Source organism: Pimephales promelas, chromosome 1 (assembly GCF_988280905.1).
Source record: "Pimephales promelas chromosome 1, fPimPro1.hap1.1, whole genome shotgun sequence".
NCBI classification, from domain to species: Eukaryota; Metazoa; Chordata; class Actinopteri; order Cypriniformes; family Leuciscidae; genus Pimephales; species Pimephales promelas.
Genome location: NC_142769.1, coordinates 31,388,041 through 31,413,849, shown reverse-complemented (window position 1 = coordinate 31,413,849; position 25,809 = coordinate 31,388,041). Strand labels below are relative to the sequence as shown.

The window sequence follows — 25,809 nt, the reverse complement described above, 5'->3', positions numbered from 1 at the left end:
TATGAGGACATTTCATATGAATACACGCAACATTATGAGGACATTTTGTATTATGAGGACATGACCGGTGTCCTCATAATACGGGGAATGTAGAAGTCCTCCAATAGCTCCCCCTAGCTGAAATCCAAAATTTCTCCACATGTCTTTATAATTCACATAAACCTGAATTTGTGTGTGACGTGTGTATCGGAAGTGCGCTACTGTAGGCCGGACTCGGTACTGCGCCTCCTCATGAATTATTGATACATGTGTGTGAAATCGCGGCTTCTGATTGGCTGCCCGCCAGAAAGTCTTCATAATGTCTGAATATGTCAAACACAAACCGGTGTTTTCTCTGGATGTCTGACGGCGACGTTATCACTCATCGCCCATAAGGTAAGATTAATGACAAGCACAAAGCTACTCTTATGTTAAAATATGTTTAAGTTTATACGGATTTAAACAATTATTGTTGATACGACGATTGTGAAATTAAAGAGCATGAACTGTTAATCAATTTAGCTTTGGTGAAACATAGCATGATTTATCTTTGTATTCTGATAAAGCGAGATTAATTCATGATTTAGTTAATAAATTCTTAGTCTACGGGTATGATATTTGGCTACGGGGCGAACACACACTCGGGCCGGGCCTTGAGAGACTTGCGGCGCCGGACTAGATTTGATGCAGTGCGGGCGCTGGCATAGGCCCGGGCGGTAAGTTAGTGCACTCTTTCTGTATGTGCGGCCTGCGGGAGAATAAAACAATTCGCGGGACTCCAGCAAAATAGAAATATCAATGAATACATCATATAAAAACGAATAAATTGTTATTCATCTGTTGCAGAGAAGAACTACAAAAACATAAATAAAAACAGAAACGATTTACAGGCCGGAGAACTCTCTCTCTCTCTCTATATATATATAAAATTGTACTTTGCACTTGCATATTATAATGTAAACACAATCATAGTTGATCTTTGAAATTATTCATTTCATGATTATAGTGACCAACATGATCATGGTTATCACAGAATCCTGTTCAAAAAGTACTTATACTACACAATGAAATGAATTCACCAGGTTTTATGTCGAAAACCAAGGCTTTTTGCATGCACAAATTTAAAATTTGCACATTTTGTTTACATAAACATTAAAATTATAAACTAAAAAAATATTATCAGATTTTAAAGGAGTGTCTTGCAACATGTTATCTACTAACATCAAATAAAGTTTTGACAAAAAAAGGTTTTATAAAAACATAGGCTCAAGGGCATCCAAGATGTAGGTGTCTTTGTTTCCACAGTATTTTCAATTTTAATATTTTTAGGTATTTTCAGATATATTGGATATTTTCAGATGGTAATGTGTATCACTATCTCTACAAGAACTTGTGTGCATTTTTAGCACACAAAGATTATTTACACAAAGAAATCAACTTGCATTTATCAACTGCCTACTTGATGTAGCTCTTACAAAAAATCTATCTTTTAAAAGAAAAAGAGAGGAACTCTTAAAACGCTGTCTTTTAAATGTCAAAACACATGAAACATCATTGCCTATTGATAATTAAGCTATAGCAATAGCAAAGGCCATAATCATAAAGTGAAATTTAAGTTCAACCTCAAAACAAAAACAGTATCAACAATGAATGCTTCTATTCCCTGAGAGTGAGGGTACTTTTTTTTTTCACTTGAAATTAAAGTGCAGTATTTGGAAACATATGACTGGAGTTCTTATCTAAACTTAAAGTGCCACTGTAGTGTATTTAAATATCATAACATGAAATCCAAAAGGTTTCCACACACCGGACTTATGCACATGGACACTGGCACATCCTCCTACATCCCCCCTCATCTCTCCCACTCGCCATTTCTCCGTGTGACGTGACCTGCAGCGCTCCCTACTCCACTGATCCACGTAAGAGTGATTGAAAAGCATACGGAGCCATCGCTATCGCGATACTTTGATGTTATTCACCGATCGCTCTCTGCAGCACCGGTTCAAGTCGAACAAGCTTATTTTGCGTGAAAAGAAAACTATTTTATTAAATGCTTTGAATGCCTGATTATGCATAAAAATATGTGATATAAATTTTAGGTCAAACCGCCCAGCACTATCAGTATTATTCAGTATTAAAAATATCAAGGATATGTTTTTACAGAATGTTTCTTTCATTATGTAAGATGATTTTTTGTATAAAACAGTAAATCACAAAAAAATGACTTGCTTTTCTGGACCTTTGTAGAAAATGGCAGGAATAAGGCCCAGGAGGGGTAAAAAACCAGAGGAGGAGGCTGTATTTTATGCATCAATGTTGAAAGACAAGGGTGGATTTGTAGAAAAATGTATAAATTCATTCAAAGGTAAGTAACAGACCAATGTTTAAGTCATGGATTTCCGACCCTGCTCTAAATATTTAGTTAAAACATTTCTCTGACTAATCAGACTAATTCTTTGTTAGGTCGGGGAGTGTTCACCACTTCTCAATTTCATAAAGTAGATTTTTTTGATCTAATATTATCGAGGAGAGGTCATAAATAGAGAAGAATATGAAAGAAGACTCAAAATATATGGCAATTCACTCAAAGTGTTTTTATTTGAATTCAGTTTTAATGGAAAACAATATGGTATCTATATGGCTTTATTTAATGCACAATGTCTTACAAATATACAGAGTTGTAAGTCAACCAGAAATACAAACTGCATTTTCTGCTAGTAATAGCAACGGTAATAGTAAACTAGTGACTTGCATTTATGTATTGTGTGTGTATTTGAATCTGTTATTACACCTTTAGTTATAGCAACATTGTTTTTTTTTTTTTTATGTTTCAGGGTTGATGCTGCCAAAGAAGATGGCTCTTGTGAATGATAGTCACATTTTCCAACAGCAAAATGAAAATTGTGAGCGTGGACAAAAAGCCCAATTTGTGTTTATTTGCTATAAATGACATCAGTCCTGGGGAAGAAATTTGTTACAACTATGGGGATTCTGAATGGCCATGGAGACACCAGGTATAGATAACACTTATTTCTTAAATGTTATTTTGCTCTAAACAATTATTCAAACATAAGCTTTAAACAACATGTTGAGAGAATTTGTGTTAGTTCATAATTAAAGTATACTTTGTTGTTAATCTACACAGGTAACTTTGAAGACTGAAGAACCTGCCTCACTCGTCTGTGGAGATGAGTAAAACATCTCAGATGGTGAGTGTTTATGAAAAGTGATAGCATTTTGGGTCCTATATATATATATATATATATATATATATATATATATATATATATATATATATGTATACGCTCGTTCGAACACACAGGCTTCTGTTCAAAGGGTCTATCATATTGAGTATTTAATTTGTTAATACTTTGTTGTTGTTAATCTACACAGGTAACTTTGGAGACTGAAGAACCTGCCTCACTCATCTGTGGAGATAAGAGTAAAACATCACAGATGGTAAGTGTTTATGAAAAGTGATAGCATTATGGGTCCTATAGATTTTAGGGATGCACGATATATCGACCACATATCGATATCGGCCGATAAATGGTCTTTTTTGATGTTATCGATCCGGTAAGAAAATTGGGCCGATATATCAAAGCTGATGGATAATAGATTATTTACTTCAGTTGAGAGACGCGCGCTGTTCGCCATGATGGTTATGAATGATTGGATTCACTTCGAAAAGGAAGAAAGAGTTCAGTGCAACATGTGCAGCACAAATCTGTTACATAGGCTTCATAACATTATAATAAAAACACGCATGCAAAAGAATGTTGTGAATTCTTGTTCGCCAGTGTTTCAGCGCGACGAGCGCATTGTGTCGGAAAGAGGGTGTCTGTGGAGTTAGCCTTCATGACGAGCACAGTCAAGTTCTCTTGAGCATTCACAGCATTCTGTGCCATTGTAAGTTTTAATATGTTTATTTTGTGTATAGGCCTATATATCTGATTAATCTAATATAGGATGCGTTTGGTTGAGTTAATGAACGACATGCGCTTCATTGTACCGGTGATCATCTTAATAGCGTGCGTGCAGCTCAAACAGCAATGCACTTTTATAACTATAATTGGGACTGTCACATACATGCCATTATAATGAGAATACTATTGAAATAAAACGTTGTGAATTCTCTGGGTTTAGTTGCCGTTTCAGCGCGATGTTGTGGGAGTAGCGCGTCCAGGACAGGGATTAGCTACACGACCAGCACATGTTCGATTGTGCGTTCACATCCTTTTGTCCAGATAAGTCGTAATATAAAGCTGATGTAATATAAATATCTGATTAAGCTCACATATCATGCATTTCGTGGATTTAAACAACCTAGAAAAGTTTTTCAGTTTCCCGGCGCTCGTTCTCTTCAGCGTCAGCGCGCGCAGATTAAACAATGCAAAACTTTAAAAGATGGCACTGTCGTATAATTATATTCACCATTGTAATAAATGTGTAAATTCTTTGGGTTTGCATTCTTCAGCAACCGTCGAGAGTTGATTAACCTTCTAGCAAAACGATTCAGTTTAACGTTCGTTCTCTTCAGCTTCATCGCGCAGCTCACATAGTAATGTCATTTAAACAGTAATGCTATTAAAGATGTTTACCATTAGGCTAGCCTACTCTGTAATATTAAAATTGTTTAATTGTTTTTTTTTCAAAAACATTGCGTTATAATTAATAACGAACATTATTTTGTTCTCGTTTTATTTTCATCAACGATATGGTTTGATTAAAAGAATTTCCTTATTGTCCTTGCGGAGGCGATTCCATTTTATTGATCCATGGCACGTGCATTTTGTTACTTTATATGCAGCCCAATGTTAGCCTATCTAATGACTTTTTTGCAATATTTAGGTAGGATATTTTATTTTTTGTTAGGCAATAGATTTTTTGATAACATTTTAATAAGGTCTCATTTGTTAATGCATTAAGTAACAGAGCAATAGCCTCAATTGTTAGTTAATAAAATATGTGTGTTCATGTTAGTTCACAGTACATTGACTAATGTTAGATACAACTTTCTTAAAAATTTCTTATAAAATTGTTTGTTCATGCTAACTAATGCTAACAAAATTAAACCTTATTATAAAGTGTTTTTTAATTAAGAAATAAAGAAAGTTGCCCAGTATAAAATTAATTTTAAAAGTTAAGAAATCTTACACTGGTTCAACCTAGGTTATACTGTAGTATATGTATGATTTATGTTAAAAGTGTTTGAGACAAGGCTTTTAATTGTGAGCCTTTTGTTTATGTAAACAGGCTATCAAAGTATATAAAAAAATAATTTTGATTGATCGGCCAATATATCGGTTATCGGCTTTCAAAGGTAAAGAATTATCGGTTATCGGTATCGGCCAAAATGTTCATATCGGTGCATCCCTAATAGATTTATTTTATATTTGGTTTATCATGTTGAGAATTTAATTTGTTAATACTTTGTTGTTAATCTACACAGGTAACTTTGAAGACTGAAGAACCTGCCTCACTCGTCTGTGGAGATGAGAGTAAAACATCACAGATGGTAAGTGTTTATGAAACGTGATAGCATTTTGGATCCTATAGATTTATTCTAGGGTTAGGGTTGTGTATTTTGTCCTCATATGTCAGATTGATAAAAGTGTTGTGTGTATTATGTCCTCATATTTACTGTGTTTGTCATGTTGTGGGGGTTGGGTGACGGTCCAGGTTTAGGTTACTACAGTCAGATTGAGATAAGTGTTGTGTGTATTATGTCCTTATATTTACTGTGTTTGTCATGTTGAGGGGGTTGGGTGAAGGTCCAGGTTTAGGTTACTACAGTCAGATTGAGATAAGTGTTGTGTGTATTATGTCCTCATATTTACTGTGTTTGTCATGTTGTGGGGGTTGGGTGAAGGTCCAGGTTTAGGTTACTACAGTCAGATTGAGATAAGTGTTGTGTGTATTATGTCCTCATATTTACTGTGTTTGTCATGTTGAGGGGGTTGGGTGACGGTCCAGGTTTAGGTTACTACAGTCAGATTGAGATAAGTGTTGTGTGTATTATGTCCTCATATTTACTGTGTTTGTCATGTTGAGGGGGTTGGGTGAAGGTCCAGGTTTAGGTTACTACAGTCAGATTGAGATAAGTGTTGTGTGTATTATGTCCTCATATTTACTGTGTTTGTCATGTTGTGGGGGTTGGGTGACGGTCCAGGTTTAGGTTACTAGAGTCAGATTGAGATAAGTGTTGTGTGTATTATGTCCTCATATTTACTGTGTGTGTCATGTTGTGGGGGTTGGGTGACGGTCCAGGTTTAGGTTACTACAGTCAGATTGAGATAAGTGTTGTGTGTATTATGTCCTCATATTTACTGTGTTTGTCATGTTGAGGGGGTTGGGTGACGGTCCAGGTTTAGGTTACTACAGTCAGATTGAGATAAGTGTTGTGTGTATTATGTCCTCATATACTGTGTTTGTCATGTTGAGGGGGTTGGGTGACGGTCCAGGTTTAGGTTACTACAGTCAGATTGAGATAAGTGTTGTGTGTATTATGTCCTCCTATTTACTGTGTTTGTCATGTTGTGGGGGTTGGGTGACGGTCCAGGTTTAGGTTACTACAGTCAGATTGAGATAAGTGTTGTGTGTATTATGTCCTCATATTTACTGTGTTTGTCATGTTGTGGGGGTTGGGTGACGGTCCAGGTTTAGGTTACTACAGTCAGATTGAGATAAGTGTTGTGTGTATTATGTCCTCATATTTACTGTGTTTGTCATGTTGTGGGGGTTGGGTGACGGTCCAGGTTTAGGTTACTACAGTCAGATTGAGATAAGTGTTGTGTGTATTATGTCCTCATATTTACTGTGTTTGTCATGTTGAGGGGGTTGGGTGACGGTCCAGGTTTAGGTTACTACAGTCAGATTGAGATAAGTGTTGTGTGTATTATGTCCTCATATTTACTGTGTTTGTCATGTTGTGGGGGTTGGGTGACGGTCCAGGTTTAGGTTACTACAGTCAGATTGAGATAAGTGTTGTGTGTATTATGTCCTCATATTTACTGTGTTTGTCATGTTGAGGGGGTTGGGTGACGGTCCAGGTTTAGGTTACTAGAGTCAGATTGAGATAAGTGTTGTGTGTATTATGTCCTCATATTTACTGTGTTTGTCATGTTGAGGGGGTTGGGTGACGGTCCAGGTTTAGGTTACTACAGTCAGATTGAGATAAGTGTTGTGTGTATTATGTCCTCATATTTACTGTGTTTGTCATGTTGTGGGGGTTGGGTGACGGTCCAGGTTTAGGTTACTACAGTCAGATTGAGATAAGTGTTGTGTGTATTATGTCCTCATATTTACTGTGTTTGTCATGTTGAGGGGGTTGGGTGACGGTCCAGGTTTAGGTTACTACAGTCAGATTGAGATAAGTGTTGTGTGTATTATGTCCTCATATTTACTGTGTTTGTCATGTTGTGGGGGTTGGGTGACGGTCCAGGTTTAGGTTACTACAGTCAGATTGAGATAAGTGTTGTGTGTATTATGTCCTCATATTTACTGTGTTTGTCATGTTGAGGGGGTTGGGTGACGGTCCAGGTTTAGGTTACTAGAGTCAGATTGAGATAAGTGTTGTGTGTATTATGTCCTCATATTTACTGTGTTTGTCATGTTGAGGGGGTTGGGTGACGGTCCAGGTTTAGGTTACTACAGTCAGATTGAGATAAGTGTTGTGTGTATTATGTCCTCATATTTACTGTGTTTGTCATGTTGTGGGGGTTGGGTGACGGTCCAGGTTTAGGTTACTACAGTCAGATTGAGATAAGTGTTGTGTGTATTATGTCCTCATATTTACTGTGTTTGTCATGTTGAGGGGGTTGGGTGAAGGTCCAGGTTTAGGTTACTACAGTCAGATTGAGATAAGTGTTGTGTGTATTATGTCCTCATATTTACTGTGTTTGTCATGTTGTGGGGGTTGGGTGACGGTCCATGTTTAGGTTACTACAGTCAGATTGAGATAAGTGTTGTGTGTATTATGTCCTCATATTTACTGTGTTTGTCATGTTGAGGGGGTTGGGTGACGGTCCAGGTTTAGGTTACTACAGTCAGATTGAGATAAGTGTTGTGTGTATTATGTCCTCATATACTGTGTTTGTCATGTTGAGGGGGTTGGGTGACGGTCCAGGTTTAGGTTACTACAGTCAGATTGAGATAAGTGTTGTGTGTATTATGTCCTCATATTTACTGTGTTTGTCATGTTGTGGGGGTTGGGTGACGGTCCAGGTTTAGGTTACTACAGTCAGATTGAGATAAGTGTTGTGTGTATTATGTCCTCATATTTACTGTGTTTGTCATGTTGAGGGGGTTGGGTGACGGTCCAGGTTTAGGTTACTACAGTCAGATTGAGATAAGTGTTGTGTGTATTATGTCCTCATATTTACTGTGTTTGTCATGTTGTGGGGGTTGGGTGACGGTCCAGGTTTAGGTTACTACAGTCAGATTGAGATAAGTGTTGTGTGTATTATGTCCTCATATTTACTGTGTTTGTCATGTTGAGGGGGTTGGGTGACGGTCCAGGTTTAGGTTACTAGAGTCAGATTGAGATAAGTGTTGTGTGTATTATGTCCTCATATTTACTGTGTTTGTCATGTTGAGGGGGTTGGGTGACGGTCCAGGTTTAGGTTACTACAGTCAGATTGAGATAAGTGTTGTGTGTATTATGTCCTCATATTTACTGTGTTTGTCATGTTGTGGGGGTTGGGTGACGGTCCAGGTTTAGGTTACTACAGTCAGATTGAGATAAGTGTTGTGTGTATTATGTCCTCATATTTACTGTGTTTGTCATGTTGTGGGGGTTGGGTGACGGTCCATGTTTAGGTTACTACAGTCAGATTGAGATAAGTGTTGTGTGTATTATGTCCTCATATTTACTGTGTTTGTCATGTTGTGGGGGTTGGGTGACGGTCCATGTTTAGGTTACTACAGTCAGATTGAGATAAGTGTTGTGTGTATTATGTCCTCATATTTACTGTGTTTGTCATGTTGAGGGGGTTGGGTGACGGTCCAGGTTTAGGTTACTACAGTCAGATTGAGATAAGTGTTGTGTGTATTATGTCCTCATATTTACTGTGTTTGTCATGTTGAGGGGGTTGGGTGAAGGTCCAGGTTTAGGTTACTACAGTCAGATTGAGATAAGTGTTGTGTGTATTATGTCCTCATATTTACTGTGTTTGTCATGTTGAGGGGGTTGGGTGAAGGTCCAGGTTTAGGTTACTACAGTCAGATTGAGATAAGTGTTGTGTGTATTATGTCCTCATATTTACTGTGTTTGTCATGTTGTGGGGGTTGGGTGACGGTCCATGTTTAGGTTACTACAGTCAGATTGAGATAAGTGTTGTGTGTATTATGTCCTCATATTTACTGTGTTTGTCATGTTGTGGGGGTTGGGTGACGGTCCAGGTTTAGGTTACTACAGTCAGATTGAGATAAGTGTTGTGTGTATTATGTCCTCATATTTACTGTGTTTGTCATGTTGAGGGGGTTGGGTGAAGGTCCAGGTTTAGGTTACTACAGTCAGATTGAGATAAGTGTTGTGTGTATTATGTCCTCATATTTACTGTGTTTGTCATGTTGTGGGGGTTGGGTGACGGTCCAGGTTTAGGTTACTACAGTCAGATTGAGATAAGTGTTGTGTGTATTATGTCCTCATATTTACTGTGTTTGTCATGTTGAGGGGGTTGGGTGAAGGTCCAGGTTTAGGTTACTACAGTCAGATTGAGATAAGTGTTGTGTGTATTATGTCCTCATATTTACTGTGTTTGTCATGTTGTGGGGGTTGGGTGAAGGTCCAGGTTTAGGTTACTACAGTCAGATTGAGATAAGTGTTGTGTGTATTATGTCCTCATATTTACTGTGTTTGTCATGTTGAGGGGGTTGGGTGACGGTCCATGTTTAGTTTACTACAGTCAGATTGAGATAAGTGTTGTGTGTATTATGTCCTCATATTTACTGTGTTTGTCATGTTGAAGGGGTTGGGTGAAGGTCCAGGTTTAGGTTACTACAGTCAGATTGAGATAAGTGTTGTGTGTATTATGTCCTCATATTTACTGTGTTTGTCATGTTGTGGGGGTTGGGTGACGGTCCAGGTTTAGGTTACTACAGTCAGATTGAGATAAGTGTTGTGTGTATTATGTCCTCATATTTACTGTGTTTGTCATGTTGAGGGGGTTGAGTGACGGTCCAGGTTTAGGTTACTACAGTCAGATTGAGATAAGTGTTGTGTGTATTATGTCCTCATATTTACTGTGTTTGTCATGTTGAGGGGGTTGGGTGACGGTCCAGGTTTAGGTTACTACAGTCAGATTGAGATAAGTGTTGTGTGTATTATGTCCTCATATTTACTGTGTTTGTCATGTTGAGGGGGTTGGGTGACGGTCCAGGTTTAGGTTACTAGAGTCAGATTGAGATAAGTGTTGTGTGTATTATGTCCTCATATTTACTGTGTTTGTCATGTTGAGGGGGTTGGGTGAAGGTCCAGGTTTAGGTTACTAGAGTCAGATTGAGATAAGTGTTGTGTGTATTATGTCCTCATATTTACTGTGTTTGTCATGTTGAGGGGGTTGGTGAAGGTCCAGGTTTAGGTTACTACAGTCAGATTGAGATAAGTGTTGTGTGTATTATGTCCTCATATTTACTGTGTTTGTCATGTTGAGGGGGTTGAGTGACGGTCCAGGTTTAGGTTACTACAGTCAGATTGAGATAAGTGTTGTGTGTATTATGTCCTCATATTTACTGTGTTTGTCATGTTGAGGGGGTTGGGTGACGGTCCATGTTTAGTTTACTACAGTCAGATTGAGATAAGTGTTGTGTGTATTATGTCCTCATATTTACTGTGTTTGTCATGTTGAAGGGGTTGGGTGAAGGTCCAGGTTTAGGTTACTACAGTCAGATTGAGATAAGTGTTGTGTGTATTATGTCCTCATATTTACTGTGTTTGTCATGTTGTGGGGGTTGGGTGACGGTCCAGGTTTAGGTTACTACAGTCAGATTGAGATAAGTGTTGTGTGTATTATGTCCTCATATTTACTGTGTTTGTCATGTTGAGGGGGTTGAGTGACGGTCCAGGTTTAGGTTACTACAGTCAGATTGAGATAAGTGTTGTGTGTATTATGTCCTCATATTTACTGTGTTTGTCATGTTGAGGGGGTTGGGTGAAGGTCCAGGTTTAGGTTACTACAGTCAGATTGAGATAAGTGTTGTGTGTATTATGTCCTCATATTTACTGTGTTTGTCATGTTGTGGGGGTTGGGTGACGGTCCAGGTTTAGGTTACTACAGTCAGATTGAGATAAGTGTTGTGTGTATTATGTCCTCCTATTTACTGTGTGTGTCATGTTGTGGGGGTTGGGTGACGGTCCAGGTTTAGGTTACTACAGTCAGATTGAGATAAGTGTTGTGTGTATTATGTCCTCATATTTACTGTGTTTGTCATGTTGAGGGGGTTGGGTGACGGTCCAGGTTTAGGTTACTAGAGTCAGATTGAGATAAGTGTTGTGTGTATTATGTCCTCATATTTACTGTGTTTGTCATGTTGTGGGGGTTGGGTGACGGTCCAGGTTTAGGTTACTACAGTCAGATTGAGATAAGTGTTGTGTGTATTATGTCCTCATATTTACTGTGTTTGTCATGTTGAGGGGGTTGGGTGACGGTCCAGGTTTAGGTTACTAGAGTCAGATTGAGATAAGTGTTGTGTGTATTATGTCCTCATATTTACTGTGTTTGTCATGTTGAGGGGGTTGGGTGACGGTCCATGTTTAGGTTACTACAGTCAGATTGAGATAAGTGTTGTGTGTATTATGTCCTCATATTTACTGTGTTTGTCATGTTGAGGGGGTTGGGTGACGGTCCATGTTTAGTTTACTACAGTCAGATTGAGATAAGTGTTGTGTGTATTATGTCCTCATATTTACTGTGTTTGTCATGTTGTGGGGGTTGGGTGACGGTCCATGTTTAGTTTACTACAGTCAGATTGAGATAAGTGTTGTGTGTATTATGTCCTCATATTTACTGTGTTTGTCATGTTGAGGGGGTTGGGTGACGGTCCAGGTTTAGGTTACTACAGTCAGATTGAGATAAGTGTTGTGTGTATTATGTCCTCATATTTACTGTGTTTGTCATGTTGAGGGGGTTGGGTGAAGGTCCAGGTTTAGGTTACTAGAGTCAGATTGAGATAAGTGTTGTGTGTATTATGTCCTCATATTTACTGTGTTTGTCATGTTGTGGGGGTTGGGTGACGGTCCAGGTTTAGGTTACTACAGTCAGATTGAGATAAGTGTTGTGTGTATTATGTCCTCATATTTACTGTGTTTGTCATGTTGAGGGGGTTGGGTGACGGTCCAGGTTTAGGTTACTACAGTCAGATTGAGATAAGTGTTGTGTGTATTATGTCCTCATATACTGTGTTTGTCATGTTGAGGGGGTTGGGTGACGGTCCAGGTTTAGGTTACTACAGTCAGATTGAGATAAGTGTTGTGTGTATTATGTCCTCATATTTACTGTGTTTGTCATGTTGAGGGGGTTGGGTGAAGGTCCAGGTTTAGGTTACTAGAGTCAGATTGAGATAAGTGTTGTGTGTATTATGTCCTCATATTTACTGTGTTTGTCATGTTGAGGGGGTTGGGTGAAGGTCCAGGTTTAGGTTACTAGAGTCAGATTGAGATAAGTGTTGTGTGTATTATGTCCTCATATTTACTGTGTTTGTCATGTTGTGGGGGTTGGGTGACGGTCCAGGTTTAGGTTACTACAGTCAGATTGAGATAAGTGTTGTGTGTATTATGTCCTCATATTTACTGTGTGTGTCATGTTGTGGGGGTTGGGTGACGGTCCAGGTTTAGGTTACTACAGTCAGATTGAGATAAGTGTTGTGTGTATTATGTCCTCATATTTACTGTGTTTGTCATGTTGAGGGGGTTGGGTGACGGTCCAGGTTTAGGTTACTACAGTCAGATTGAGATAAGTGTTGTGTGTATTATGTCCTCCTATTTACTGTGTGTGTCATGTTGTGGGGGTTGGGTGACGGTCCAGGTTTAGGTTACTACAGTCAGATTGAGATAAGTGTTGTGTGTATTATGTCCTCATATTTACTGTGTTTGTCATGTTGAGGGGGTTGGGTGACGGTCCAGGTTTAGGTTACTAGAGTCAGATTGAGATAAGTGTTGTGTGTATTATGTCCTCATATTTACTGTGTTTGTCATGTTGTGGGGGTTGGTGACGGTCCAGGTTTAGGTTACTAGAGTCAGATTGAGATAAGTGTTGTGTGTATTATGTCCTCATATTTACTGTGTTTGTCATGTTGTGGGGGTTGGGTGACGGTCCAGGTTTAGGTTACTACAGTCAGATTGAGATAAGTGTTGTGTGTATTATGTCCTCATATTTACTGTGTTTGTCATGTTGTGGGGGTTGGGTGACGGTCCAGGTTTAGGTTACTACAGTCAGATTGAGATAAGTGTTGTGTGTATTATGTCCTCATATTTACTGTGTTTGTCATGTTGTGGGGGTTGGGTGACGGTCCAGGTTTAGGTTACTACAGTCAGATTGAGATAAGTGTTGTGTGTATTATGTCCTCATATTTACTGTGTTTGTCATGTTGCGGGGGTTGGGTGACGGTCCATGTTTAGGTTACTACAGTCAGATTGAGATAAGTGTTGTGTGTATTATGTCCTCATATTTACTGTGTTTGTCATGTTGAGGGGGTTGGGTGACGGTCCAGGTTTAGGTTACTACAGTCAGATTGAGATAAGTGTTGTGTGTATTATGTCCTCATATTTACTGTGTTTGTCATGTTGAGGGGGTTGGGTGACGGTCCAGGTTTAGGTTACTACAGTCAGATTGAGATAAGTGTTGTGTGTATTATGTCCTCATATTTACTGTGTTTGTCATGTTGTGGGGGTTGGGTGAAGGTCCAGGTTTAGGTTACTACAGTCAGATTGAGATAAGTGTTGTGTGTATTATGTCCTCATATTTACTGTGTTTGTCATGTTGAGGGGGTTGGGTGAAGGTCCAGGTTTAGGTTACTACAGTCAGATTGAGATAAGTGTTGTGTGTATTATGTCCTCATATTTACTGTGTTTGTCATGTTGAGGGGGTTGGGTGACGGTCCAGGTTTAGGTTACTACAGTCAGATTGAGATAAGTGTTGTGTGTATTATGTCCTCATATTTACTGTGTTTGTCATGTTGTGGGGGTTGGGTGACGGTCCATGTTTAGGTTACTACAGTCAGATTGAGATAAGTGTTGTGTGTATTATGTCCTCATATTTACTGTGTTTGTCGTGTTGTGGGGGTTGGGTGACGGTCCATGTTTAGGTTACTACAGTCAGATTGAGATAAGTGTTGTGTGTATTATGTCCTCATATTTACTGTGTTTGTCATGTTGTGGGGGTTGGGTGACGGTCCATGTTTAGGTTACTACAGTCAGATTGAGATAAGTGTTGTGTGTATTATGTCCTCATATTTACTGTGTTTGTCATGTTGTGGGGGTTGGGTGACGGTCCATGTTTAGGTTACTACAGTCAGATTGAGATAAGTGTTGTGTGTATTATGTCCTCATATTTACTGTGTTTGTCATGTTGAGGGGGTTGGGTGAAGGTCCAGGTTTAGGTTACTACAGTCAGATTGAGATAAGTGTTGTGTGTATTATGTCCTCATATTTACTGTGTTTGTCATGTTGTGGGGGTTGGGTGACGGTCCAGGTTTAGGTTACTACAGTCAGATTGAGATAAGTGTTGTGTGTATTATGTCCTCATATTTACTGTGTTTGTCATGTTGTGGGGGTTGGGTGAAGGTCCAGGTTTAGGTTACTACAGTCAGATTGAGATAAGTGTTGTGTGTATTATGTCCTCATATTTACTGTGTTTGTCATGTTGAGGGGGTTGGGTGAAGGTCCAGGTTTAGGTTACTACAGTCAGATTGAGATAAGTGTTGTGTGTATTATGTCCTCATATTTACTGTGTTTGTCATGTTGAGGGGGTTGGGTGACGGTCCAGGTTTAGGTTACTACAGTCAGATTGAGATAAGTGTTGTGTGTATTATGTCCTCATATTTACTGTGTTTGTCATGTTGTGGGGGTTGGGTGACGGTCCATGTTTAGTTTACTACAGTCAGATTGAGATAAGTGTTGTGTGTATTATGTCCTCATATTTACTGTGTTTGTCATGTTGTGGGGGTTGGGTGACGGTCCATGTTTAGGTTACTACAGTCAGATTGAGATAAGTGTTGTGTGTATTATGTCCTCATATTTACTGTGTTTGTCATGTTGAGGGGGTTGGGTGAAGGTCCAGGTTTAGGTTACTACAGTCAGATTGAGATAAGTGTTGTGTGTATTATGTCCTCATATTTACTGTGTTTGTCATGTTGTGGGGGTTGGGTGACGGTCCAGGTTTAGGTTACTACAGTCAGATTGAGATAAGTGTTGTGTGTATTATGTCCTCATATTTACTGTGTTTGTCATGTTGTGGGGGTTGGGTGAAGGTCCAGGTTTAGGTTACTACAGTCAGATTGAGATAAGTGTTGTGTGTATTATGTCCTCATATTTACTGTGTTTGTCATGTTGAGGGGGTTGGGTGACGGTCCATGTTTAGTTTACTACAGTCAGATTGAGATAAGTGTTGTGTGTATTATGTCCTCATATTTACTGTGTTTGTCATGTTGAGGGGGTTGGGTGACGGTCCAGGTTTAGGTTACTACAGTCAGATTGAGATAAGTGTTGTGTGTATTATGTCCTCATATTTACTGTGTTTGTCATGTTGAGGGGGTTGGGTGAAGGTCCAGGTTTAGGTTACTACAGTCAGATTGAGATAAGTGTTGTGTGTATTATGTCCTCATATTTACTGTGTTTGTCATGTTGAGGGGGTTGGGTGAAGGTCCAGGTTTAGGTTACTACAGTCAGATTGAGATAAGTGTTGTGTGTATTATGTCCTCATATTTACTGTGTTTGTCATGTTGAGGGGGTTGGGTGACGGTCCATGTTTAGTTTACTACAGTCAGATTGAGATAAGTGTTGTGTGTATTATGTCCTCATATTTACTGTGTTTGTCATGTTGTGGGGGTTGGGTGACGGTCCAGGTTTAGGTTACTACAGTCAGATTGAGATAAGTGTTGTGTGTATTATGTCCTCCTATTTACTGTGTTTGTCATGTTGAGGGGGTTGGGTGAAGGTCCAGGTTTAGGTTACTACAGTCAGATTGAGATAAGTGTTGTGTGTATTATGTCCTCATATTTACTGTGTTTGTCATGTTGAGGGGGTTGGGTGAAGGTCCAGGTTTAGGTTACTACAGTCAGATTGAGATAAGTGTTGTGTGTATTATGTCCTCATATTTACTGTGTTTGTCATGTTGTGGGGGTTGGGTGACGGTCCAGGTTTAGGTTACTACAGTCAGATTGAGATAAGTGTTGTGTGTATTATGTCCTCATATTTACTGTGTTTGTCATGTTGTGGGGGTTGGGTGACGGTCCAGGTTTAGGTTACTACAGTCAGATTGAGATAAGTGTTGTGTGTATTATGTCCTCATATTTACTGTGTTTGTCATGTTGTGGGGGTTGGGTGAAGGTCCAGGTTTAGGTTACTACAGTCAGATTGAGATAAGTGTTGTGTGTATTATGTCCTCATATACTGTGTTTGTCATGTTGTGGGGGTTGGGTGACGGTCCAGGTTTAGGTTACTACAGTCAGATTGAGATAAGTGTTGTGTGTATTATGTCCTCATATACTGTGTTTGTCATGTTGTGGGGGTTGGGTGACGGTCCAGGTTTAGGTTACTACAGTCAGATTGAGATAAGTGTTGTGTGTATTATGTCCTCATATTTACTGTGTTTGTCATGTTGTGGGGGTTGGGTGAAGGTCCAGGTTTAGGTTACTACAGTCAGATTGAGATAAGTGTTGTGTGTATTATGTCCTCATATTTACTGTGTTTGTCATGTTGAGGGGGTTGGGTGACGGTCCAGGTTTAGGTTACTACAGTCAGATTGAGATAAGTGTTGTGTGTATTATGTCCTCATATTTACTGTGTTTGTCATGTTGTGGGGGTTGGGTGAAGGTCCAGGTTTAGGTTACTACAGTCAGATTGAGATAAGTGTTGTGTGTATTATGTCCTCATATTTACTGTGTTTGTCATGTTGAGGGGGTTGGGTGACGGTCCAGGTTTAGGTTACTACAGTCAGATTGAGATAAGTGTTGTGTGTATTATGTCCTCATATTTACTGTGTTTGTCATGTTGAGGGGGTTGGGTGAAGGTCCAGGTTTAGGTTACTACAGTCAGATTGAGATAAGTGTTGTGTGTATTATGTCCTCATATTTACTGTGTTTGTCATGTTGAGGGGGTTGGGTGAAGGTCCAGGTTTAGGTTACTACAGTCAGATTGAGATAAGTGTTGTGTGTATTATGTCCTCATATTTACTGTGTTTGTCATGTTGAGGGGGTTGGGTGAAGGTCCAGGTTTAGGTTACTACAGTCAGATTGAGATAAGTGTTGTGTGTATTATGTCCTCATATTTACTGTGTTTGTCATGTTGAGGGGGTTGGGTGAAGGTCCAGGTTTAGGTTACTACAGTCAGATTGAGATAAGTGTTGTGTGTATTATGTCCTCATATTTACTGTGTTTGTCATGTTGAGGGGGTTGGGTGAAGGTCCAGGTTTAGGTTACTACAGTCAGATTGAGATAAGTGTTGTGTGTATTATGTCCTCATATTTACTGTGTTTGTCATGTTGTGGGGGTTGGTGACGGTCCAGGTTTAGGTTACTAGAGTCAGATTGAGATAAGTGTTGTGTGTATTATGTCCTCATATTTACTGTGTTTGTCATGTTGTGGGGGTTGGTGACGGTCCAGGTTTAGGTTACTAGAGTCAGATTGAGATAAGTGTTGTGTGTATTATGTCCTCATATTTACTGTGTTTGTCATGTTGAGGGGGTGGGGTGAATTGCATTTTGTTGATTGATTTAAATTAGACGTACATTTGTTTCTGTTTTGTTTTTAAGCAGTTTACCGAACAACTAAAAAGAAAAAGAAGTGCAGCAGTAGAGAAGAGCATGAACAAGATGGTAAAAAACACTAACAAAAATGCACAATGAACACTTTATTAGACAATAGTGAAGATCAAATATAAATTCCTTTACAAAAATGATAAAATCTACCTACATGCCTGCTTGCCTACAACAGGCCAAAACAGCCACTCAACACTTTAGTCAAGACTGCAGGGATGCAAACAGCGTGGTTTTCTGCGCTTTTTTCACGTCAGTTTGAGTGACTTTTGTGAATCGTGAAGAGTTTTTTTAAGGGAGGGGGGGCATGCGCACAGGCATGAACCACTAGTGTTTCTGCTAGCTGCGTATCTTTTACTGGGGTTTCCATCACGTCGCTTGCGAGCTACCAGTATTCCGTGCCCTGATTGGAGGTAGTTCATCAAGTTCACATATCGTATCTTTTGCTTGCTCAAGTTCAGTATTTCAATGTAGGCGCGCGGTAAGCGCGCTCATAATTGAAGCGACGCGCACATTTTTCCCAGGCACAGTGAGATGACAACACCTCAACTTTTCAGAATGCCGCAAGCACAACGCAGTTCATGTGACAAGAACAACCAATCAGCTTCGCCCTTTCCATAACAACATTGAAAGCTCAGTCAACATGAAGAATGGGGGTGCACCCAAACACTACAGGTGTTTTTCTCTTCTCCGTAAATAACGTTATATCTTGTAGCAGAGCTAAAGGAAGCGTTTTTCGGTGTTGGAAATCTATTAGCTAGTAAAACTTCTTTGTCTTTGTGGAGAGCGCAGTGCATGGTTGCATAGCAACGACAGACGCCACGGGAAAATAGATTAAGAAAAAAAAAGATAACCTACTGTGCCTTAATGTAAATGTCAGGTAATTTATCTTTTTTGACTCATTTACCATTTTGCAAGATTACCTCTCTTTTTTTACCATACATGTGTTTGCATTAGCCTGGTAATACCAGACTCTGCTACTTAACTTCGCTTCGTACAGAGTCTGGAATGGCATAATAGAGAAGTGTTTTCTCTCTCGCTAGGAGGCGCTTCTCTGAAGTTATCATTGGTTAGCCGTAAGCCAATCAGATAAGTTTATTCATGACGTATGTTATGCGCCGACATAGCCTCATCGAACCACAGACATCATGCATCGAACTTCCACTTTAAAGCTTCTGGCGTTTGCGGCTGGCTCTGATGTCTAGTGGTTAAACGTGACATAATTTGTCTTGTGTATATTTAACATGCGATCTTTGGTCTCATTAATCTGTAATTTGTTGCTTGGCAAATCGTTTTGGCTGAGGGCAAAGTAAAGTTTCATAATAGGGATGTCCCAATACCACTTTTTCACTACCGATACCGCAGCTTTGGCTTTTGCCGATACCGATATCAATCCAATATTTTTATTTTATTCTTAAGCTAATAAAAATATATAGTACTTTTATCAATTAGCCACCTAAAATATACCTCCAGTATATAGTCCACATCAACAGTTGATTATGAAAGATTGCCACCCTTTATTCAAACAATACAAAAAAATACATATATAAATAAAAGAAAATACAGGTACTTATACATGGTACTTTTACACTCATATATATGATCAACGTGACTAGTCAACGTCAAGCTTAAAGCGTCACGGCATTGCATTAAGGTCGACTAATCGACTAGTCTGTTCAACCCCTAGTTTGCATCCCTGAGACTAGCAATCTTTCAAACAAGGCTAGACCAAAGATAATTATTAGACTGGCTAAAAGAATAGGGAGATGAGATCTAGTCATCATGGTGTTTTCTCTACTTTATGCGTGTATATAAATAAACATGTGACACCATAACCTTAATAGTAAACTATATTATTCACACCACAGTACTAAAGCGAGTAAGGCATTGAGGATGTTCCAGGCACCTTAGATGGTATGGGCATTTATCTCATTTAACTAGCATGTTTAGCAAGGTTTGATTCAGTTCATGTTGACCAAGCAGTGCCTACTCTATGTTACAGTATTTTATTATTCCTTTCATAGATGATGCTGCCAGACGCTGCCGTAGAAAGCTCATCTGCTGGTAAGACACGACGGAAGTTTTTAACTACTAATCCATTTTAAGGACATATAAATGTTAGTCGAAGCTAAAAATCAGTGGCATATATGATCTAGATTTTGGTCTGGATCATTTTTTGCATTTGGTTGATGGATTTAAACTAGATGTACATTTGTTTCTGTTTTGTTTTTAAGCAGTTTACCGAAAAAGTAAAAAGAAGAAGAAGTGCAGCAGTAGAGAAGAGCATGAACAAGCCGGTAAAAAACCACAAACAAAAATGCACAATGAACACTTTATTAGACAATAGTGAAGATCAAGCTGCCTAAAGCAGAGTTCACACTGCACGATTTTCACAGTAGTCAGGTCACTGTTCTTTTCCCGCTGCGTGACTATCTGTGGTATCAATCAGTTGCTGCTGTAGTTACACTGCACACTGGGTCAGGAGGTTTCACCCATGCATGACTTTACAAAAGGAAGAATCCAACATCTGTCTGGTTCGCAAATTACATTTTACAAACATACGATAAGCGATAAGGAAATAACGCAAGATCACATGTGCATGAGACTGGAATTGTTATTAAAAATTATAGCCTGAAAGAAGTTTGCGATCCAAATTGTCTGTGCGAAAATCGTGCAGTGTGAACTCGGCATTAGCATGAGTTTCTATGAGCCACTATACGTTGGTCATTCGCCATATTGGAACGGTGATAAGCGGTTGGGGATGCCAAGTCCTGCTAAACTTTGTTTTGCTAAACAACACAATACTTTTAAACTAGGGCTGGGCGATATGACCAAAAAAAAAATTATCACGATATTTTTTTTTATATCAGTCGATATCGATAATTATCACTATATGTCAAATTTGTATTTCTTTCAAGTTTAAAGGCAGATTTTTGCTCCTAAGTGAAAGTTGTAGAAACCAGAGCATTAATTGTGTTTTTAAACTACTCTTTAAATTGATGTTCATTAACAAAAACAGTAACACCTGTTTTTTTTTTTGTTGTTTTTTTAAATGCAACGACCACATTTTTATTTAGTAAAAAGCAATATTCTGACTGTTTGAGTTGTATTAAAATTAACCATTGGTCATCCAGTCTCATGCATTTAGATGATGATAACCACAGATAAAACCAGGTACAGCCTATAACTTAGCACCTCACTATCATGGCATAACTTTATGGTTTCTGTGGTATTTGGATGAAAAACAGTAGCCTAACAGTTAAATACATTATTAAATACTGTACTTGTATTCCATTAGTCATTTAATACATTCTCTACATTAATAATATACAATTCAATATTAATAATATACAATTCAATATGTATATCCAACATTTCATGGTGCAGTTAATATTACCAGGCTAACCTTACAGTAAATCCATGGTAGGCTAAATGGATTCAGTATCAATTCAGATTCTGACTGTATCGTTGCACGCAGTGTTTCACCTTTTTGTCAGCGGTGTTTCATCTGCCTTTAAACTGGTTTAAACTTGACATTTGTGTTCTTCGCTGAACTCAAGCGCTTCTCACTGGATCTCGTGAGCAAGACGATTAAAGTGCGAGTCTGCGTGAGCTCGCGCTGCGCTCAGTGCACGGCCGTTTGGACTCTGAGCCGAGCAGATAAATGCTCCATGTGCCACGCACGGTTCAAATGAGTTTCGTTCCACTTTTGGCGCATAATCGTACATTATCGAACATTTATCGACCTCTTGATATCGTTTTATCAAGAAAAATTATATTGCGATAATTATCGTTATCGTTTTATCGCCCAGCCTTATTTTAAACTATTGCACTGCATTATTCTTCCGCAGTTTAAAGGTTAAAGAATTTTTTTCGCCAGCTGTCTTAAATGTTATTATTTTAAAATTATAAATGTTAGGTTGTAGTGTTGAGGATAGGGAAGTTACACTATGTAATGTTACAGCAATCTGGCAACCACGCCAAGCAGTTCTGCACACAGCGAGCTGAATGAGTCTGCAGGGGTAGCTATTTACGTGTATTCGTCTACATCTGCCGGAGAGTTAAAGCACATGATTTTGAAAGGTGGGGTATGTGATTTGGAAAACAGTTTTTTGAAAATATTTCATCCATTTTGAAAATATACAATTCAAATGGCCCTACCTTCTTTCCTCCAACGCTGGCCCTGACTCCACCCATTCGAAGAACATGGACGAATGAAAACTCAGATGCGCGAGAGATTGTAATCGATTAAACTAACGATTATTACACCGATTAACCGACTAATCGTTGATTATTTTGCCGGCTAATCATTTTCATTTCAGCTTTTGAAATAGTTGTTTTAATGAACTTAGAGCCAACTAAACAGGTCATTCTCGTTAAGTTTTCAGATTTCAGTCCAACTCAAATCACACACAATTGCTCTCTAAGCATTGTTTAATAGGACCACTGCTTTTCTTAGAACTGAAACAGAAAAAGGGTCATTTACTTCAGGACACAAAAATAGTAAAATATGAATCTGCAAACCATTATTATAATTATAAAATTATTACAGTCTTTTTTTATATGACATTTGAGCTGACAGAGACGTTCTCATTCACCTTTTAATTTACTATATGAAAAAGAAAAACTAAGTGCCTGTAAAAAAAAGTAATGATAGTCTTCCTAACATCTCCTTTTGTAAGTCTTCAATGTCGACTAATCATTTCGGCCCTAATTGTAATGACGATTTACTATTAATCATGTAACCGGCTTTAGTGACGAGATGCGCATGCGTCACAAGCTTTAAGTATGCGCACAAAGGGGGTCACGCGCGCTGGGTGGAGGAAGGTATGGTACGGGCATTTCATTGACAAACTTATGGCGCTTTTCCACTGCATAGTACGGTACGGTACGGTTCGGTTCGGTACGGCTCGCTTGTGGTGCTTTTCCACTGCATGGTACAGTACAGTACGGTTCGCTTCAGGACGCTTTAAATGGTACCTGGTCTGTTGAGGTTCCAAGCGTACCGTACCGGTACTAAAATGTGACGTGAAACACTGCAGATCACTGATTGGTCAGACAGAATCGTCACTACCAGCGTCACTACTAGCGTCATTGGATTTGCGACACGAGACACTTTTTTAGCAGTATTTTTGTTTTGCTGCCATCAGCCTCATTTTAAACACATTTTTCCATCTAGCAGTTAAAAACAACCACATACCGAGAATCAGGAACACCATCCCCTCGATAGTCTCCATTGTTCCTGTGTTGTGGGTTTGAAAATGTGGCGCTTTTAAGATGATGTCATGGCAGTAGAGGCGCGCGCAAATAACGATCAGTCCCACACACTTTGAAGGGGTACTACTGCAGTGGAAACGCAAAGCGATCCGAACTGTTCCGCGCCGAGTCGAAGCGTACTGAGCTGAACCGTACCGTACTATGCAGTGGAAAAGCGCCAATACTGTCCAATGATTCTAGGTGGTTTTGGAAATGATTGGCTGGAGTTTTTCGAGCCCTGCCTGTTCCACAGATGATTAAATTGCTTAATTTTCATTCAGTGCTTCTAACTCAGTGGCTGTAAGTGGGTTAGGAATAGGATTTCAAGTTATTTTGAAAAAAATGACAAAAAAGAGAATCACATACCCCACCTTTAAGGTTATCTTTGATGTTAAATAATTTTACAGATAAGCTAATGAAAATAGTGGTTATATTTTTGGTTGACGTTAAGATTTTTAAAACTGCTAAACAAGAACGTTAGCAAACATGACAAAATAATATAATCATTTAAAAAACTTATAACAACTAATAATCAGTAATTGATATAAACACTCAAAATAAATAATATATCATTAACTGTGAAAGGTTACACCATTTTTTGGGCGGTATTTATTTATATCACAACGGTTTTTACTGCACAGGGTTGTGGCATATTTACCAAACAGTAAGTGTCTTCAGCAGCAACTGACATGTGGAGCGTTCCAAGATGGCGAACACATCCACGTGCCTGGAGCGCTTGAAGGCGGAATCTAGTTATATATATCTATGGGCTAGACTAAAGATAATTCTTAGACTGTTTGGAAGAATAGGAAGATGAGATCTAGTCATCATGTTGTTTATCCTAGGAATCTGTTTTCCTCTTTTGTAGGCGTTCCTGAAAATCCTGCTGAAAGGATGCCAGAAGGAAACAAGAACAACCATGGTCTCCATCTGAAATGGCAGCAGTGATGAGACACTTTAAAAACCACTTACAAATTACAAACTCGCCACTAAAATTGATTGCCAGCAGTGCAAGTATGCTGAGCATCCTGCTTTGTTTAATCCCTTTGTTTAATGTGTGAAAAAGCACACATTAAACTTTGCTTCTTGGTCCCATACTTGGTGTGCTGTTTTATGTTCTCACACACAAACACATATAAATTTTATAAATTTATATATATTAGTGATCGGCCGTTATCGCCGTTAACGTGAGACTCTTGTCGGGAGATTAAAAAAAAAATCGCTGTTAATCTATTCTCAAAGTTGGGTTGAGAGCTGGGTTAGGGCTGTCGCGGTTATGGAATTTCCCTTGCGGTAATGTTGAGTGGCTCAATAGCGCAATATGCGGTATTACCACCATTTATTTATTTATTTAATTTATATGTATTTGTTGCTATATAAATAAAGTTTACGATGTGGACAAAAACGAGGACATTTTCAGTAACCAATGTAACCGAAACTAAACTACAGTATATGCGCATTGAAAGACTTTCACTCAGCGCGCATATTGTTATGACAACGGACTTTGAGTCATTGAACCGTTCATTCAACGAACACGTTTAAAAAAGCTGATTCATTAAAAGAGATGTAAAGAAACAAGATGTTAATTATTTTTAACTTTGATGTTCAACTTTTCAAGGCTCAGCTGAGCAGCAATGCGTCGCATGGGCAACGCTGAAGCTGATGCTTCACTTTTTAGAGGCATGACTCACTGATTTTATTTCGGCTTCCTTGTGCTGTGGGATGCTGACCAGCGCTGCTGCTGACGCGCATTTATGGGAAAATACCCGTGAAGAGAACGTTAAAATGATGATGCCACAAATATTTCGCTTCCGTTTGACACGACAAGGTTTTCACAACTTCAAAGACAGACGCAGGTAATCGCACGCGCTCTGCCGATCATTCACTGTCTGTGTAAATCCTGTAGGCTACACATCACCATGATAAACAGTCTTGTTATCATTATGAACTCGTTTAACATTCAATACACATGCATTAAGTTCAAAACAAGAAGGGTATAGCCTTATAAAAAAAAAACGTGAATATCGCGGTTGCTGCGGTTACGTGCTATCCTCTGCGGTTGACTTGTCAGAAGTGCGGTACTATAATATTGCGGTTATCGCGACAGCCCTAAGCTGGGTCTATACTACGCAAGCTACAATGACTCTCACTTTGATATATTAGCGCAGATGTAGGCCAATGCCTAACCGAATTGCACTGTAAGGGGCATTTAAAACCAATACATTGAAACGTCTGTTTATCCAGACATTAGGAAAATATCAGTATATGCATTTTATATTTAAAATGAGGGCAATACACATCCGTAACGGACGAGGCACACACACAAAGGCAAAAGAACAAAAAGTAATCCTACCCACCGGATGAAGAAGGGTTGGCTCTCCACAGAACATAAAATATGAATTTTGTCTTATTTTTCGTGCATTCATTTATGAGGGAAAAAATGTTACGCGACAGTTCCTCGTTAAGGACTTGACCACTCTGAAAGCGGCACTGAAAAGACTTAAAACAGTCACTTCAAACATAGAGCACAAAGCCTTTCATTAAGGTGAATTTTGTTTTGTATTAATTGTTTCTTAATTTTAATAAATGTTTCATCAACCAA

At 38.9% G+C, this 25,809-nt stretch overlaps 1 protein-coding gene across 4 annotated transcripts; it reads left to right on the top strand.

Moving 5' to 3' along the window:
* LOC148998452 (uncharacterized) lies at nucleotides 1-25,809 on the top strand. 4 transcript variants are annotated; one of them, XM_089129489.1, is made up of 10 exons: nucleotides 1-375; nucleotides 2,227-2,344; nucleotides 2,814-2,993; nucleotides 3,125-3,188; nucleotides 3,373-3,438; nucleotides 5,432-5,497; nucleotides 17,949-18,011; nucleotides 19,976-20,015; nucleotides 20,186-20,248; nucleotides 24,076-25,809. In XM_089129489.1, the coding sequence occupies exons 4-10, from the start codon at nucleotides 3,168-3,170 to the stop codon at nucleotides 24,153-24,155; spliced, it is 399 nt and encodes a 132-aa protein (XP_088985615.1). In that variant the 5' UTR covers nucleotides 1-375; nucleotides 2,227-2,344; nucleotides 2,814-2,993; nucleotides 3,125-3,167; the 3' UTR covers nucleotides 24,156-25,809. The 4 variants fall into 4 exon arrangements, with proteins under 4 accessions (XP_088985615.1, XP_088985617.1, XP_088985616.1 ...); XM_089129491.1 differs by having other exon boundaries at nucleotides 1-2,344; nucleotides 17,952-18,011; XM_089129490.1 differs by having other exon boundaries at nucleotides 1-2,344; nucleotides 20,189-20,248.

Excerpts from the sequence above, each read along its gene's own strand:
- LOC148998452 (XM_089129489.1), top strand. The coding sequence starts at position 3,168 with ATGAGTAAAACATCTCAGATG. Across the intron at positions 3,189-3,372 it reads TGAGTAAAACATCTCAGATG|GTAACTTTGGAGACTGAAGA; the intron begins GTGAGTGTTTAT and ends TAATCTACACAG. Across the intron at positions 3,439-5,431 it reads AGAGTAAAACATCACAGATG|GTAACTTTGAAGACTGAAGA; the intron begins GTAAGTGTTTAT and ends TAATCTACACAG.